We start from the raw sequence: 19679 nt of genomic DNA on the forward strand, positions 1-19679 counted from the left end.
TGTGATTTTGTTAAAGAAAGTTTCCAACTTTAGTAGCTTTATAAAAAAGGATGTACTGTAATGTTTTAAATTGTATGGCAATGTCTAGTCCAGAAAGAACCATCACTAAATATAAGTGAAACAGCTGAACTCATCCTACATTAAATGGGTCAATTTTTTCCTGATTATATTTTAGGTTCTACTAAATAATGACTGACTTTTCTTTCTCATTACATGTGTGATTAAATCGCCTGGGATGCTGCAGTTTTCTTTTTAGGAGATAATCTGCTTTTGTAGCTAATTAATAGGGCTTACAAATCTCATTCTATCTTTAAAAGGGGGATAGCTCTTTAATTGACTCTTAGTAAAAGCAAAAATCTTTTGATAAGAATCAGCTTCTTTCTAGTCTGCTGAAACTAGGGAAGAAAATATACCCAGCTGTCCAACAAAGCAAGACTGGAAGTGGCTTCTCCAAGTTAATGAAAATATTCTGTTAGTTCCATAAAACTTTTAAAATAATCCTCATGAGTAAATCATTAAGAAGCAAAAAGTGATTCCTTACGAAAAGGTAGAAAAAAATTAATGAACAATGTGTTCTATGAAAAGGGGTATACCTATGGCTGAAAGAGTGACTTCCAAGAGGCAGAGTGGGGGTACACATGCTTTCAAATCCTTTCCCCCATTTTACCCCAGCACTCATGCCACCTCCCCACTCCCAACAGCTGATGATGACACCGACACCTCCCGGTTTTCCCTCTGATAAGCTGCCTTATTTAACCAGGCCAAAGTGGATGCACCGAATGCATCTGCTTGTACTCTTACCACACAGAGGAAGATCCTTTCCACACTTAATATCAAGTATAGTAACAGGAAAGGACGTTCGTGTCTGCAATCTTCCTGGAAGTGTTTGCAACTGAGGCGAAATGAAGGAACTAGACTCACAGTTTATCCCGGAGGAAAACCAAAACATTTCATGCATCTAAATTGAACTGGCTATTCCTTTTACTCCTCGATTTACCTCTTACAGGGATGTACAACTTCTAAGTTAAAATAATGTTTCTTCTTTTTTTTCTAGTAATGTCAAAGTCTCTCATCTTCTTGGTAAGAGGAGGAGGAGGAGGAGAAGGAGCAAAAGGAGGAAGAGGAGAGGAGGAGGAGGTGGAGGAGGAGGAGGAGGAGGAAGGAGGAGGAGGAAGGAGGAGGAGGAGGAAGAAAGAAAGAAAGAAAGAAAGAAAGAAAGGAAGGAAGGAAGGAAGGAAGGAAGGAAGGAAGGAAGGAAGGAAGGAAGGAAGGAAGGAAGGAAGGAAGGAAGAAAAAAGAAAGAAAGAAAGAAAGAGAAAGAGAAAAAGAAACCTGTCAAAGCCTCTCTAACTTTGTTTTTGCTTGTTTTTAATGGTTTGGTAAGACTGTCCTAATCTATCTGGAACTGGCTGTATACTCCAAACCTTCATCACATGAGTGGTGCCAACTCCACTGGCTCTGACAGCAGTAAATGCACATAGCTCTCAGGGCTTATGTTTTGTAAAAGCTTTTGTAGAGGAAATATTCTTATGCCTTTTCTCCCTACAGAAGGGGAGAGATCGGTGGGCTGAATTTACTAATTTATAGTAATAAATTAACAGATTCTCACTAGCAATGTCTCTGAGAAACACTAAGCATTCAACAATAAATGCTTCTTTACTTCACCAACATGGGTATATGCCCTCCCTGAAGAAACATAAGCCAATCAATTCTTTTCCAATTCGATGAAATAATTCTAGCTTTAAACAAATGGTAAGTATGCCTTGAGTTTATTTTACTATTGAGTTTAAAGCAAATAATCTCAATTCGTAAAATTAAAAAAATGAAAACATATGATATGACCTCTAACAATGTGATCAAGTAATAAAGATTTGTAGCCAAGCAGATGAATGACAATATTAAAAGGTCAGCAAAAAAATAATAGGTGATAATTTAGAAAATGTTATGAAAGAGATAGGCAGTCACTTCTGTCACAGCATGTATAATGCATTTGAATTTAAATGTATATTGGTTTCTATTAACTTTACCTAAGTATTCCTGAAAACTATTATTAAAAAAAAATTTAAGATTATATCCAGACATTTCAAAGCACTCAAAATTAGAATATGAAGTACTAAATACAAAATTTCATGAGAAAAATAGAAATTAAGAAACTAATATTACTAGGGCTATTATCATCAAATTATTCATCATAATTATCCAGGGAAGTATCAACAAGTTCCTAACAACACCCAATTTATATCTTCAATATTGTGTATTCTTGAAGGAGCTTCACCAAAAGAATCTAGTTTCCTTTCTCAGTCTGTTTTAACTATTCAGAATAATAAACAAAATCTAATCCAAAGTATGTTTTTAATGCCCATTTCTCTTTTCAAACAGGGCTATTTGCCCAGCTGGTGTGGTCCAGTGGTTAAGCATCAACCTATGAACCAAGAGGTCACAGTTCAATTCCCAGTCAGAGCACATGCCTATGATCCAGGCTCAATCCCCAGAAGGGGGCATGCAAGAGATAGCTAATCAATGATTCTCTCTCATCATTGATGTTTCTCTCTCTCTCTCTCTCCCTCTCTCTCTCCCTCCCTCCCTCCCTCCCTCCCTCCCTCCCTCCCTCCCTCTCCCTTCCTCTCTGAAATCAATAAAAATATATTTTTAAAAATAATATAAATACATATATATGTATATACCTTGAGTGGCCAGATTATTATGATCTCTGAATGCATAATAATCTGGTCACTCAGTGTGTGTGTGTGTGTGTGTGTGTGTGTGTACGTATACATATATATATATACATACATATACATATACATATACATATACATATACATATACATATACATATACATATATTAAAGGCCCGGTGCATGAATTCATGCATGGGTGGGGTCCAGCCAGCCTGGCCAGGGGGAGGGGACATGGATAGTTGGCCAACTTAACTGTTGGTCGAACTCCTGGTAGAGGAGACAATTTACGTATTAGCCTTTTATTATATAGGATATATAGGATATACACTGAGAAGCCAGATTATTATGCATTCAGAGATTATCACACGTAGGGGTGGGAAAATGTTAACTGTCATGAAGAGAGAAAATTAGTCTCAAATGGCAAGAACTAAAAAGCATGTTCTTAAAATAATAGTGAAAGTAATGATTTTGAAATAATAAGAAATCAAGGCATCACTTACTCTTGCTTCATTCTGCTGAAGCTTTTCCTCCATACTTAAGGCTGTGGGAGAGTCTAAAAGGGCAATCTACGATTTAAACCATAAGAAAGCAGTAATTAGTACACAACAATAACCTAGAGGAAGGATTGCTCCATGATACAGAAAATTACCAGAAATTGTCAAATAAACTATTAAACAGCAGTAAAAAGTATTGTCCCAGACCCCGCAAAAAGTGTCAATTACACCACCAAGTCTTTACTGGATGGGCTGCATATCTTGTAACATTCAAAACCTTGGTATCCTGATAAACCTACATTGGCAATACAAATCAGCAAAGTGAGAAATAGCCATACATGTAATATAACTAACATTTTCCCCAAATCACATATGACCTAAATAAATAGAGCCTTAAAAAATTGTTTACTTTGAATATGTGCAAACTACAATAATTCAAAATCTAAAAAGCTTAAGTCTTATTCAGCCACAGGCTTTTGAAATCCATCCTTATTGGCATATGCAAAGAAAACACATTTATTTTCATTGCTGGGTGATATCCCATGTATAGTATGGCTACACCACAATCTGTTCACCCACTTCCTCACCCATGTTGCTCAAAGGTATAAAGATTGATATGGGAATGATAAACACCAAAATCGGGTTAGAACTGGGAGGAAGAAGCAGACAGAGAAAGGAGAGGCAAATGAAGTCAGGTGGGGCAGGGCACACAGGAGCTTTAACTACTTGTAACTCATCTGACAGGTGGCACACGGTGCTTCCTCAGATACCATAAGAAAGAATAAGGGGGGTCTTGTTCCCTCCCCTTCCCACAGGCAACCACCTCTATCCAATTTGCAATTATTCTAGTCATATGCAGGCATGTTTTTGCTGTCTATTTTTAAACATAAACACTATTCTGATTATTGCCTTTTTCACTCAATGACATATCTTGGGGGAAATTCCGTACAAATAAAACCACTTCATCCTTTTTAACAATTCCAGTTCCACCATGGAGCACAATTGTATGGATATCCTATAATTTATGTCAGTGCTCTAGTATTAATAGAAATGCAGTTTTTTCTAATCTTCTGCTCTACCAGCAATGCTACAATGACTATCCCTATAATCGCTGCCTACAGTATGCAAGGCTATGTCAACAGAATAAATTCCTAAGGGGAAATCTGTGACTCATCAATATACATACGATTTTTTTAATAGCCAAGTTGTCTTCCTCGGAGGCTGAATATTTCTTTCATTATTATTTACATTTCAATTTCTATCTGAACAAATATAATTCCCATGAATTGATCTCAGTAGGCTCAGTTAAACATTCAGACTAACAAGACTACCATGGGCCACTCTTGGCATCTTTGTGCTCAGCAAAAGGCAAAGCAGCCAGCAGGGAAGGGCAAGGAATCATGTGCTCTCTGCAGTAGTCCCCACAGCTGTCCAGGAGTACTGCCTTTGGACCTCTTGAGGGTCGAGACATGTGTGGGGAACCAATATCTCTTGTAACAATGTCATAGGCATATCCTCCGGGGTCCCCACAAAGAACATCCCTATTGTAAGATTCATTGCTCTCAGGGAAACCCAAAGCTAAGGCTTCTCAGTAGCACATTTATAGCTTATAGAGAGTTCATCCTACTCCAGATGCAATTCACCAAGTAGGGGATATTTTTATCATTAGAGATGTTGCCTGGTTATACAGCTGGCATCCCACTTTTATCCAGTTTACATAGAATAAAACCAGCAAGTTAACTCCAGGTCAAATTCATCCTTAATGGAAGAAAAGAAGCTTTGCCAACACATTACTTCAATACATCACTACACCAAGCATGTCCATGCCGTTGTACACATAGATGATACTCAATAAGTATTTTTCACTGAAGAAATGCAAGTGGAAGATATTATAATGACTGCATCATTGTATATGGTTGACTATTTTCAATACAATTAGTAACCCCCTTTATAACATGGCTCATTTTCAGACTCCACTGTTAAAATGTTTCATTGGCAATCAAAGCTAAAACATTCTAAAACATCAGCTCAGTAGGTAATAACTGATTAAATATATGCAAGCAGGCTACCATTATCACCATAACTTTGGAAAATTATTTTAAAGCACACATAAAGAAAGACCTACCTAAGTTCTTTCTCAATGAAATCTTTGGTAAAACTAAAACTTTTGCAACTAATGAATTCTTTGCAAAGTGTCCTTTTTGAGGAAAAGTGTTCAAGATTAAATAATACTGATACTAAGTTTATGTGTTAAATCAAGAGGAACACTACATCAAAACTTCAGCAATATCAACTCTACTAATGACATATACAAGAAACTCTTGTCTCTAACCCTTGCCAATATACAGTCCAATCAAGTGTTTTGATTTTTGGCCATGTGAGGTGAAAAGGGCATCTCACTGTTTTTGGAACATATAGTAAAATACACAGCTTGTTAACTATGTACCTATTTACATATATTGTACATATTTATTTTACTATTCTTAATATTTGCATTTCTCTGTTTCAAATGACATTGAGCTTCCTTCCAGATGTTTAGAGGCTATTTGTAACTTTTTTCTTATGAATTATGCTCATATTGTTCCATTCACTTTTCTGTTGGATCATAATCTTCTTAGTTTTTAATGGCACTTCTCATAAGAAAAGTAGTTTTTTGATGCATGAGTTGGCAATCTTTTTCCTGGTTTTACTGATTCCAGCAGATTTTCATTATGCAATGTAGACATGCTGTCTTCACTTATTTTTGTCTATATGAGCTCTCATAAAATGAGAAAGAGGAATACAAGTTCCCTGTGACAAATATGTATATGGCTCTAACTCCTGCAATTTCCTACAGTTTATTTTTTTATTTGTTTATTTTTTTGAATGTATATCTAAATAGTTTATTTTTATAAGAATACTTGAATAAAAATTATAATGTTTGACAAAATAACCATCAGCCAGTAAAGTCATTATGGTTATAGAGAATTTAAAATTGCATAAATACTGAAAAAAAGACTTTATTAACTAAATTCATATGTCTGAATCAGGCAAAAAAAAAACCTACTAAACAGATGTATGGAAGAATATAAAAGCCAATATAAGTTTGTCATTCCCACTTATTGTTCCCATTACCAATAGAAGCAAATTTTAAAATTGACTTATGACATTGTTAGATTTAAGCATTCTTTGGAAATTTCAGTATTTCATGAGATAAATTTTTTTTCTGATATCTAAGTTAACTTTTCTTAGCAATAGAGGTTCTGAAAAATATCTGACCTAACTATGTATTCCTTCATGATGATAGGAGATAAAAGGGACAAAATGAGTATGATGCTATTTTTCTCTCATTCTTTAGATTTTAATCACTTAGGTAATTAATAAAGACTCTCCAAACCTGAACTATTGGTGACTCTGTTTTCCACAGAAAGTTTCCATGGGTTGAGCTTTCTGAAAATGGCACCTACGATTAGCTGGATCTAGTTCATGCTGCTCATTTTACAGATAGCCAAGGGGTTTATTATTATTTTTTACTTTATTTTTTAATTAGTTTACATTCAATATTGTTTTGTATTAGCTTCAGGTATACAGCATAGTGGATAATCATTTACTTTAGAAGGTGTTACCCCCAATATTTCAAGTACCCACCTGGTACCATACATAGTTATTGCAATATTACTGACTATATTCCCTATGCTGTACTTTATATCCCTGTGACTATTTTGTAACTACCAAATTTATAGTTTTTAATCTCTTCATCTTTTCACCAATCTCTCCAACACCCCTTCCTCTGGCAGCCACCAGTCTGTTCTTTCTGTGTGTTTCTATTTTGTTTGTTCATTTATTTTGCTCTTTAAGATTCCACATATAAGTGAAATTATATGGAATTTGTCTTTGACTGACTTATTTCACTTATCTTAACACCCTATAGGGCCATCCATTCTGTTGCAAACAATAATATTTCATTCTTTTAAAAAAAAGATGTCATTCTTTTTTATGGCCAGGTAATATTTCATTATATATATGTACCACACTTTTTATCCATTCATCTATTGATGGGCACTTGTATTGGCCTCCATATCTTGGCTATTGGAAATAACTCTGCAATAAATATAGGGGTTCATATATTCTTTCAAATTAGTATTTCTGGTTTATTTGGATATACAACCAAAAGTGAAATTGCTGGGTCATAAGGCAATTCTATTTTTAATTTTTATGAACCTTCATTCTATTTTCCATACTGGCTGAACTATCTGCATCCTCACCATCAAGTGCACTACGGTTTCTTTTTCTCCACATCTTCACCAATATTTATTGATTTACTGATGATAACCATTCGGACAGGTGTGATTTGGTATCTCAATGTGGTTTTAATTTGCATTTCTCTGATAGTTTGAACAACCTTTCATATGTTTATTGGCAATCTCGATGTCTTCTCTTGAGAAGTGGCTATTTCCTAGAGTTTTGTTTTTCTTTTTCTTTTATGAAAGCTGACATCATACTTGAATGTAATTATGAATTGCACTCTTTCTTGTGACAAAATGCTTTTTCTAAGCTCATATAATGCTATTTTTACACAGTTTACTTTCCCCTTAAATTACCTGGTAGATATTTGACCATCCTAACAAACATCATGTATCTGAGCTTTCCTATGTGACCATAAGAGTTATATTGATATTTCTATTATCTATCTACTATTTTAACCTTATTGTTGACTCCAGCTACAAAAATGAGAAATTCATACTACTTTCATCTTCTCTCATTGTGTTTTTTTTTGCTTCCTGACTTTTGTTGTTCATTTCATTTCTATATTGTTTCATTTTCCAGTTACCTCTAGATGAGTTCAAAAGTGAAGAATTAAGAGACATTATCTTTCTGCCAAATTCAAAACACGAGTCTGAAAATATGCTTTAAATATAATAAAAGAGAACATTTGAAAATACAAAATATCCAAATGCTCAATTTCATTTATCTTCTGAGAAGTACAAGCTAATATAATCAGTGATAACTGCTATGCATCCCTCCGAATGGTTACAGTGAAAAATGGACAGTACCAAGTGTTAACAAGGACCTGGAGGAACTACACCTAGCACGCACTTTCATATACTGATGGTGGAGTAAAAATTGGTATCCACTAAAACTGGACATATGTATACTTGTAGGAAATGTATCTGCATGTTCACTAAAAGACATGTATAAGAAAGTCCACAGCATCACAACAGCACCAAAAAAGAAACTCCCCAGGTGCCCATCAAAAATAGAACATACAGCCGGGATCAGTTTGGCTCAATGGATAGAGCGTTGGCTTGGGGACTGAAAGGTCCCGGGTTCGATTCTGGTCAAGGGCATGTAACTTGGTTGCAGGCATATCCCCAGTAGGGGGTGTGCAAGAGGCAGCTGATCGATGACTCTCTCTCATCAATGTTTCTAACTCTCTCTCTCCCTTCCTCTCTGTACAAAATCAATAAAATATTTTTAAAAAAATAGAACATACATATGAGTTGGGAAACATTTATATGATAGAATACAATATAGAAATGAAAATAAACAGCTCTATAACTACATGCACCAAAGTGGATGAATCTCACAAATGCAACATTGAGTGAAAGAAGTAAGGTCAAGAATATATACTGCATGATTCCATTTATGTAAAGAACAAAAATAGGCAAAACTAAAGACTAATCTATGCCTTTAGAACTCATGATCTGGTTACCCTTAAAGGGTGGATAGTACCTAGAAAGCAACACTAAGGGGGACTTCTAGGGTGCTGGTAATGTAGTGTTCCTTGATGTGGGAGAAGGATAGAGGGGTGATTTCATCTTGTAAAAATTCACTGATCTGTATACTTATATAAATGTAATTTTTGCACACATATAATACTTCAATAAAGAGTTCACATACATATATAAATAACTACATATATATTTACCTATCTCTATGTAGTAGGAGAAGCAAATCCAATATATGTCAAAATAATTTGTTTCATTAAAATTGTGATTTTAAAACTCTATGCACATGACATTTTGATTGGCAAATAAATAAAAGAAGTCGATTCTTATTTAACTGTACCAAATTGACCCTAGAAATGGAACTTTGATTTGAGTAACATTATCAATGCACCATGGAAGCATTTGGAACACAAGAATGTGAGAATGGAGCAATATCATCAGAAAAATGTAAACAAAGATTTTTTTAATGGGCACTTAAGAACACCTGCTTATTTTATTAGGCATCAAAACTTTAATCTTGAATAAGCCTATATTATCTCACAATTTATAGCTTCATAGTATGATAAATTATTTTAAATTGGACTCCTGTTTTTATTTTAATGTATTGAGTTTATCAAGAAATTTTATCTTCAGTGTGTTATAAAATAGACTTAACTACCTTTTCCATCCTCATCCCAAAAATTACAGCAACAAAAATACTTCTTTAATTACAGTAGTCTTTGGTCATGCAAAAAAAAAAAATAATAATAAATAAAATAAAATACCACAAAATATAAGGCAACTGGCATACACAATATCTTTGAAGACATTCCCCAGGAGCTTTTCTGCCCACATAATAAGGCTCCTTTCAAAAATTTCCTTTGTTAGGATGCACGAATATACAATGGAGTCAAGACAGTTTCTTCAATAAATGGTGTTGGGAAAATTGGACAGACACATGCAAAAGAATGAAACTAGATCACCAACTTACACCATTCACAAAAATAAACTCAAAATGGATACAGGACTTAAACATCAGACGGGAAACCATAAAAATACTAGAAGCATCCACAGGCAGCAAAATCTCAGACGTATGCCAAAAGAACTTCTTCACTGATACTACCCCTAGGGCAATGGAAGCTAAAGAGAAAATATACAAATGGGACTACATCAAAATAAAAAGCTTTTTTACAGCAAAAGAAACCATCAACAAAAGAACAAGAAAGCCCACAGTGTGGGAGAACATATTTGTAAATGATACCACTGATAAAGGTTTAATCTCCAACATCTACAAACAGCTTATACAACTAAATAAAAGGAAGATAAATAATCCAATTAAAAAATGGGCAATGGACCTAAATAGAACATTTTCAAAAGACAGAAGGAAGGCCAAAAGGCACATGAAAACATGCTCAAAGTCACTAATTGTCCGAGAGATGCAAATCAAAACAACAATGCGGTACCATCTCACACCTGTCAGAATGGCCAACATCAACAAATCAACAAACGACAAGTGTTGGCGAGGTTGCGGAGAAAAAGGAACCCTCCTGCACTGCTGGTGGGAATGCAGACTGGTGCAACCACTGTGGAGAACAGTGTGGAGTTTCCTCAAAAAACTGAAAATGGAACTCCCATTTGACCCAATGGGAGTTCCATTTTCAGTTTTTTGAGGAAACTCCAGTAATCCCACTTCTAGGAATATATCCCAAGAAACTAGAAACACCAATCAGAAAGGATATATGCACCCCTATGTTCATAGCAGCACAATCTACAATAGCCAGAATTTGGAAACAGCCTAAGTGTCCGTCAGCAGATGATTGGATCCAAAAACTATGGTACATCTACACAATGGAATACTATGCTGCCATAAAAAAGAAGGAATTCTCATCATTTGCAGCAACCTGGATGGATTTGGAGAACATCATGCTGAGTGAAATAAGCCAATCAGTGAAAGAGAAACACCACATGACCTCACTCATTTGTGGATAATAAAGAGCATTATAAACTGATGAACCAAAAGATAGATATAGAGACAGTATATCAACAAGTAGACTGTCAAATTACAGCGGGGAGGGGAGGAAGATCTGGGGGAGATAATAGATCAACCGAAGGACTTTTATACATGCATATAAGTACAACCAATGGACACAAAACTCTGGGGAGGGAGGGGATGTGTGGGAGGGAGGGAGGGAGGGAGGGGGGCAAAAAAAAAAAATCAATAAAATATATTAAAAAAATAATAATAAAAAAATAAAATAAAATAAAATCCAGGAAATTTACAACAACAAAAAAAGAGAGATAACAAGGGTATAATAGAGTTGCATAGCATGTGAAAAATTGGAAACCACCTAAGCATCCAACAAGAGAGGACTGACTGAAAAATATCATGTATCCATTCAATAGACTGTTATGCAATCCTTTAAAATGCCATAGAAGATCATTATGTAACAGAAAAAAATGTTTAAAATAAAAAAGGTAGGTCATAAAATAAAATATAACAAATGAAAAAAAAAATTTCCTTTGTTTAATTTGAAGAGGCTAATTTTCTTTTTCCTTCACTCTATAGCTTAGTAAAACATTAAAAGAAGTTGCATAAGAATTTCCCAAATACTTTCCTTCACATTTAGTAGTTTGGGTGATCCCATAAAATCATACTTAAATGTTTACTTCAGATAAATAATGTTTAAAAAACACTGGAAAAGATCCCAATGACAAGGTGTATAAGTAAAAATAACTATTGGGTTCATGTCCTAAGTTATATTGCCTGATAGCAACACATACAGCTGGACTATTTGTTCTGACAACTTCCTTACACACACAGGATAGCTCCCCATTAAAAAGTAAAATGTATATGGACATGTCTTTAAGTGTAATGAGCAATTCCTCCACAACTGTTGTCCAGCATCTTTCGGGAAGTAACTTCAGTTGTATTTCAGGTCACAGGAAACTCAGTAAAATCTTCATCCTGTCAATATCTTCATAGGTAAAACCACTTATGTCAAAGGCTTCACGGGACATATATTTCTAGATAGGAAGCTGCTCTAGAGAGGGCACTTGGCATTTAAAGAAAACTAATATTTAGTGATACACTTGACACCTACTCATAGGTTAATAAAGTGGGAAGAAATGTATCTTCATTTATTTCTAACTCCAATCTAACGCAAACATTTTGAAAAGCTATATTTGATTTTAAGAGTGGCCTTTTGTTACAAGTGTTTAGACCTATAAGAACCTAGTTCACACTATTTATCAATGATGTAACTCTTGCTCTGGACAATTTGGCTCAATGGATAGAGTGTCGGCCTGGGGATTGAAGGGTCCCAGGGTCAATTCTGGTCAAGAGCATATGCCCAGGTTGGGGGCTCAATCCCTAGTAGAGGCATATAAGAGGCAGCCAACCAATGACTCTCTCTTATCATCGATATTTCTAGCTCTCTCTTCCTTCCTCTGTGAAATTATATAGTATATATGCTCTGACCTGGCCAATGTGGCTCAGTGGTTGAGATCAATCTATGAACCGATGTCCTGGTTTAATTCCCAGTCAGAGTATCGATACATACCTGGGTTGTGGGCTCAATCCCCAGTGTGGGGCATGCAGGAGGAGCCAATTGATGATTCTCTCTCATCATAGATATTTCTCTCTCTCTCCCTCTCTCTCTCCTTTCCTCTCGGAAATCAATAAAAAAACATTTTTAAATAAATAAAAGAATGTATCTATGAATGTAAGCTCTGAAGATTATAAGTAAATTCACTGTGAAAAATACAAAGGGACAAGGCCCCTTCCCTAGAATCCCCAAAGAAGTGAGGCTGTTCCAACAATCAGACAAGGCTGCAGGAATATTGTCTCAGCCAGGCTACAGGTGTGCCAGCTATGGTGATAACCACCTCTGCAAAGGACAGGACAGAACAAAAACTCAGAAAGGTGTGCAAGCTAGTCTTTCCTTCCTTCTGTTAAAATACATCTTCAAATCACAAAATGCACAAATAGAATTTTAAATATAACTCCAAGCACCTCCATTTCCTTCCACTAATGGAGTTTATGCTGCTAATCTTATTGCATGCTAGATTTCCATCCATAATTGGTAACTATTAGATAGTTAATCACTTCAGATTTAGTGGATAAAATCTTACTTACATAAGGAGCACATGATAAATGTAAAGACAATGGAAGAGTGATGTAAAGGAGAGACTGGCTAACTCATTCAAGCTTTACTTAGCACTTATTTACTCAAATCAATACAATAAGTGAGATAATTATCTCGTTAAGATCTAGAAATGGATGCCATTACTCAAAGAAAATTATCCATAAATCTCAGGAAAAAACCCCGACCTGATTTCCTTGAGCAAGCAGCGTTTTCAGTCTGGCTATTTCAGCTCGCAGCTCACGGATGAGTTTGACGTTGGCATCCTCATTAATGGTAGGCTTGTTGATGATATTTTTGGCTCTATTTGCATAGCGAAGAGTACTTAGGGTTTCTCCATAATTGACATCAGCAGGTGAAATGGCTATGAAGAATGAATTCAAAAAATAATTTATCCGGCACTCCGTGTTTCCTTTAACACAAAGTTGGCTTGTAATTTAAAAGTCAGATTAACCCGAGGTCATTAAATAAATATTCCCTGCCACAGTAATGAATATTAAAAATTATCTAAGATTTATAGGAAAAGCACTCACTATACTAAATTAAATGCCATTTGGCACTCCTTAAGTGTAGAATCAGCTGCCGAACCAACTCTAAAATGAGATAAGAGGTCCTTCACTGTAGGTTAGGGAGCCTTCTCTGTTAAAAATATTGGAAGAATGCCCGGCTGGTGTGGCTCAGTGACTGAGTGTTGACCTATGAACTAAAATGTCACGGTTTGATTCCCGGTCAGGGCACATGCTAGGGTTTCAGGCTCGATCCCCTGGTGGGGGTTCAGCCAATCAATGATTCTCGCTCATCATTGATATTTCTATCTCTCTCTCCCTCTCCCTTCCTCTATGAAACCAAATTTAAATAATACTTTAAAAAATATATTGGAAGAAGAGGAATTCAAGAGTATAGTAGTGACCTCTCTTCATTGGGGCAGGGCAATGTTCCAGCCCCTCCAGTGGATGCCTGAAAGCACTGCCAGTACCGAACCCTGCCCGACACCTTCATCTCTTCTGGAAATGTGTCAGCAGTTTTATGGGCAGACACAGCCTCTGTGGTCATTTTTATATTTTTCAGTTCAACCCTACTCCCGAATCTAGGTAACCATCCCTTACTTGCAATATATGGCTGGTGTCACCTATTCCAGGGGACACCTTGCTGAAGTCCGTATATAGGCTCAACGATTTCTGGTGCAAAATTTGCCGTCAGTGGAAACACATTCTCTGCTCATGTCTTCCAGCCACAACTGTATGCCTTTTCCATCCTAACTAAGCGCTTATCACACACTGCGGTCATAACTATGAAGCCTGAGGTGCGACAGCAAAAGTAGCATGAATTTCTTTTCTTTCTCCACAATTTCATGGATAGAAGATTCATTCTTACCATGGATATGACATCAGCATACCACTTTATTTATTTATTATTATGCTGAGAACTTTCACTTTTCACTTAAAAGAAACCCTTTATGAAGTCTATCTGGCATACCTAAATTACCAGCCTCAGAACTCTTACATGTTGGGGCCATTATCAGGTAAAATAAAGGTTACGTGAGCCTAAGCACTGTGATACCAGGACAGTGAATATGATAACTAAGAGGGCTACTAAATGACATATATTGTTTGGAGATGCTAGACAAAGGCATGCTCATATCTTGGGTAGGACTGAGCAAGATGGTAGAGATTCTGTCACTGCTACTCGGAATGGTACACAATTTAAAACTTATAAATTGTTTACTTCTGGAATTTTCTATTTAATATATTCAGACCAAAGTTGACCATGAGTAACTGAAAACACAGAAAGCGATTAGTGGAGACTACTGTATTTGTACTAATCAATATTAAGTAGAAGTTAAAATATTTTCTGAAGTTCTGATAAAGTCTACCATCTATAAAAATCCAGAGCCTGAAATTTTTGAAAGAGTTAGTGTATCAATTCATTCTTTTCCTCATAAAGCTGTGAGGAAAATTTTAATTTTCATAATTGCACCCTCTTCCCCTCCACAAAATGTAGGGCTTAGGTGGATACACAATGCATCTGGGGTGCACACACCAGAGTAGATCCTGTTAATACATGGCAGGCAGATTCAGGGAGACATGGAGACAGGGAAAGAGAAAAGGAGGTAAAAAGGAGGGAGGAGGGGAGGTAGGGTTAGGAGGGAAACAGGGTTTTTAAGTTTCCCTTTGTACATTTTTCTCTGTTCTGTTTCTTTCAGTTAATTAGTGAAAATATAGAAGTAAAGTATATTACTGTTGTTGTTATTATTTATTGTATTTATTGGATCCTTTCCCTCTCAATTTTTAATATTAAATTCCACATGTATGGCTTTAAAGTTTTAAAGTAAAAAGATTTAACAAAAGACAAAGATGTGAAAAATTTATCAATTGACCTGGGTTATTTTCACTTTACGTCCCTATAATGATTTTCTTCTATGAGTTAGTGAAGTAAAAGTTTCTATCTTGTACTTTAAGCAGAGAAAAGCTGAAAATTATTCTGTGCATATCCCAGCTTGCGTAACCATGAACATGGAAAGACGATGGAACCAGCATACGGTACTCCAGACTAGGGCACAATTAGTGGTCTTCTGCATGATAGAAAAACTATTAGTTTTTAACATAAAAAGATGCTATTTCCTAATGAGACTCTTTAAACTTAAATATGTAATTAATTCACATGAAACACTATGTTGAGGAAAAGAACTTAAATTCTTACTGGCAATCATGATAGTTTTAGAATTTCCTCCAAGGCTATCTTTTAACAGCCATGTCAAAACAGAATCCCTATAAGGCACAAAAACTTGCTTCTTCTTTACAGAAGGGTTGGCTGCATCCTGAGATAAATCAGCTGCAAGGAAGCAAAAAGAAAAAAAAAAAAGACAATTATTAAAGATTTTTCCTCTGATTTGGCTTTAGAAAACTTTGAGGCTATAACCTCAGTTTATAACACAAACATAAGTGCTGTGGGCTAACACAGGACCACAGAGAGTAAGAGGAGGCAGGAGACAAGTGTGAACCTACCTAAGGCAGAAATGACATTGCCCAGAGTCACGAGGGACTTGTTAATGTTCCCCCCTTCCTTCAGTCTGACCCCTGTGGCACCAGTGGCATCGGCACGCTCACTTCCAGCAAGATCGACCAAGTGGATCTTACTCACGGTTTCACACGGCATTTCAGAATCAAATTTTGCCTGCAGCAAAACATAAAAGCAAGATTAAAGAAGGATAATCTTCTCTGATGTTTTTAATTATACAAATGCTAATTATTTTCTACTCCTATGATCTCTCAGCATTGGTTTTGTTTATTTGATTGTCCCACTGGCCTCTCATAAAAATTAAAAGTAAACTGAATACCATGTGACTCCTAAATTTTCTGAAGAACTATTCCATTATTCAAATCACTCAGTGTCTCTCGACAAAGGCATACTGAGTTGGACTGTAGCGGAATAGGAACCTAGACACTGAGGGGCACTCAACAAAGAAAAATATAAGTAAACAAATAATTAGTTTTGTTTTCATCTAGGATCTTCAACATTCCAAGCAAGCACAATGGCCCTCCAAAAGAGGACAAGTGTAGACAATGATGTAAAAGATCATTTGACCATTATTTGATGTTCAAACTTTTGTTTCATAAATTATAACAAAATTATCATCTTGATCATCTAAAATACTGTATTCCTTGATTCTGATTTTTACCAAAATTTTACTTTCCAAAAGACCTTTAACTTACACTTGATAGTCTGAACCAAAATACTAAAAAAAAATCACCATGTTTTGACAGAAATGTAAACCTGTTAGAAATTGGGAATGGCCAGATCCTACTCTGCATTAAGTAGAACACAGGAGAAAAACCAGTGGAGTAAGTAAAAAGCAAAGGTCTAGCAAAAGGTAAAGATGTGGAGATTCATCAATTGACCTAAGAGAATTTTTTTCTTTTTTTTTCCTCTCTCTCTCTGAAAATGCTACCTTTTTGTATCTGGTATGTTCAATGGCTAATATACACCCAAGACATCTCTAAACTCCTAGCATACTACCAAGCCCTGAGAGGACTCTATATTTTTGCATTCATCTATTCTACCAGCCTAGGTGTTAAAATACTTGCCTTCAATAATTTCCAAACATATTCAAAATGCCCTATACCCTCTAATCAGAGTGAATTCTTACATTACTACTTTAAAATGTTCCTTGTCCTTTAATATCATTCTAATAACCATAATCAACATTGTGGGGTGAGCTCTGTGGAGCGATAATGCACCCCAATGAGTTACTTACATTGGCCTCCAGCTTGTCTGACTAGGAATCCATTATCTCCTTCAGAGCTTGCAACATGAAACTTTTGCTTAATTAAGCACAAAGCAAGACTTTTTGTGTCTTGAACAGGGCAGAAGCCTGCTATATATTTCTTAAGAGTATACATCAAGACATTTCAAATTTCTGTGACGGTAACCACAGAGAAACTCAGCACAGAGCATGTGCTCAAGTCTAATTAACAGGAATGTGACAGTCACCTTTGCCTGCTGCTGCTGCTGGTTTAATAATGATGGGTCCTCGGCTGATGCTAATCAGCAAGTAAGACCTTAGGGATGCAGCCAGCTGTTCCCCGAATCTGCTTTACCTGAGTGAACTTGATGGTGAAGATGGCATGAGACCTGCTACTGACATCATTCATCCCAGTCGCTGCGGTGGTACGATTGATATTTCCTGCATCCATAAGTTCTTCTACATCACCATAATTCTGTACTAAATGTTTAGATAAATCTGAAAAAAAAGGGGGCGAAGCAATCTTCCTAAATATATTAAATGGAATAAGAAATTTACCTCTATGAAATAAAACACAACTGGGCAAACCTGTTGTTGGCAGATCTTACTTGTTCCTATAGAGGGGTAGTTTATAACAGCGTTTTTCAACCGCTGTTCCGTGGCACACTAGTGTGCCGCGAGATGTTGCCTGGTGTGCCGTAGGTGCAGACAAGAATTTTATAATTTTTCACTATGTTGTTTACTTAATATTTCATAATAAAGTAATTGAAAAATACTTTCTTTGTGTTTATTTGATTCCTATTCAAGAGAATTACTTTATATATAGTCAATATAGGCACAGAGTTAAATTTTTTAACATTTTCTAATGGTGGTGTGCCTCGTGATTTTTTTCATGAAACAAGTGTGCCTTTGCCCAAAAAAGGTTGAAAAACACTGGTTTATAACACACTCAGGAGCTGAGCCTCCTGGGATCAAATCCCAGCTCTGCTGCTTGCGAATAGACTTACATGGTTATGGCCAAGTCACATAGCCCACCATGACTCAGTCATCCGGTCTGAATAATGCATGCCTAACACAGGATAAATGTTAGCTATTATCATCAGCCCCATTAGCATCAGTCATGGCACCCAGAAGAAAAATGTAAACACTAACTTCAGGCAAAACAAAAAAGTACTTTTTTAAATCCTCTTTAAAAACTTTCTATTCAAACATTCTTATAATTCTGAAGTCAAATACTACAAAAGGTACACTGTGTAAAGGGTGTCCTCCAACCCCTATCCTATAATCCATCACCCATGTCCTCTTCTGTCAGGCAACCCAATGTTATCAGTTCCTCCATATCCTTCTAGAAATAGCCTACACACACACAAGCATTTACATATTTTAAAAATATATTTTCCCATTTCATACAAATGGCAGCATACCAAAAACACAGTTCTGCATTCTGCTTTTTTCTATGTAATAATATAATGAAGAATATTCTGTATCAGTTAAGGTGATGCCTCATTTTTTTAATTTAAATTCTTTATTTTTAAAAGTATTTTATATATATATATATATATATATATATATATATATATATATATATATATATATTCTTTTTCCCCCATTGACCTCTCCCTGACCAATCCCAACCTCAGCACATACCCTCGCTCCTCCCCCTACTGTCTGTGTCCATTGGTTATGCTTACATGAATGTATACAAGTCCTTTGGCTGATCTCTTATCCCTGCCCCCCCACAACCCTCACCTGCCTTCCTCTGAGGTTTGACGGTCTGTTCAAAGTTTCTATGTCTCTGGGTCTATTTTTGTTCAACGTTTTTATAGCTTCCAGAGTATTTGACTGTATGTCTGTGCCATAACCAATTTAACCAGTTGCCTATTGAGATTACGGAGGCTGTTCACATTTTGTTTCCAATTACAAATAATACTGCTACAAATAATTTTGTGCACAGGTCTTTTCAAGTATGTAAAAATATTTTTACAGGATAAATTCTTAAGAGATGAAATTGCTTGATCAAAGCACATTTGAAATTTTTATAGATACTGCAAAAATTGTTCTCCACAGAAGGCAATTTACACCTGGCAGCAGCGATGTACAAAACTATGTGTCTCCCATCACTGTCATATCAGGCTTTCTTATATCTGCCAAAGACAGGTAACAAATGTAATCTTAAAGAAGTCTTATTTTGCTTTTCTCTGTGAGTGAGGCTGAGCATTCTTTCCTCTATTTAAAAATCATCTGTGTTTCTTTTTCTGTGAACACCCTTCATTCATGTTTCTACTTGGTTGTTGGACCTGTCCTTACTGCTTTATAGGAGCTCTTTACATATTAGAAAAAATTAGTCCCTTGTCTGAAACTAGAATTGAAAATATTTCCTCCATTTTGGAATTTTCTTTTTACTTTGCTTATGGTATTTCTGCCAACTATAA

General features: G+C 35.8%; 1 protein-coding gene across 12 annotated transcripts in view; it reads right to left on the reverse strand.

Annotated features, from left to right (window-relative positions):
• The window catches only part of KIF16B (kinesin family member 16B), a 256668-nt gene that overhangs the window by 190091 nt on the left and 46898 nt on the right, over nt 1–19679 (reverse strand). For 11 of the 12 annotated variants that reach the window (XM_045574799.1, XM_036417856.2, XM_036417855.2 and 8 more), the window contains 5 exons: nt 17603–17745; nt 16010–16178; nt 15705–15836; nt 13193–13368; nt 3182–3247 (listed from right to left, as the gene is read on the reverse strand). In XM_045574799.1, coding sequence (XP_045430755.1) covers nt 3182–3247; nt 13193–13368; nt 15705–15836; nt 16010–16178; nt 17603–17745 — 686 coding nt within the window. Of the gene's footprint in view, nt 1–3181; nt 3248–13192; nt 13369–15704; nt 15837–16009; nt 16179–17495; nt 17746–19679 lie in introns of those variants that run through there. The other variant, XM_036417851.1, reaches the window with a different exon arrangement.

This window comes from Pipistrellus kuhlii, unplaced genomic scaffold (genome assembly GCF_014108245.1).
Source record: "Pipistrellus kuhlii isolate mPipKuh1 unplaced genomic scaffold, mPipKuh1.p scaffold_m20_p_6, whole genome shotgun sequence".
NCBI lineage: Eukaryota > Metazoa > Chordata > Mammalia > Chiroptera > Vespertilionidae > Pipistrellus > Pipistrellus kuhlii.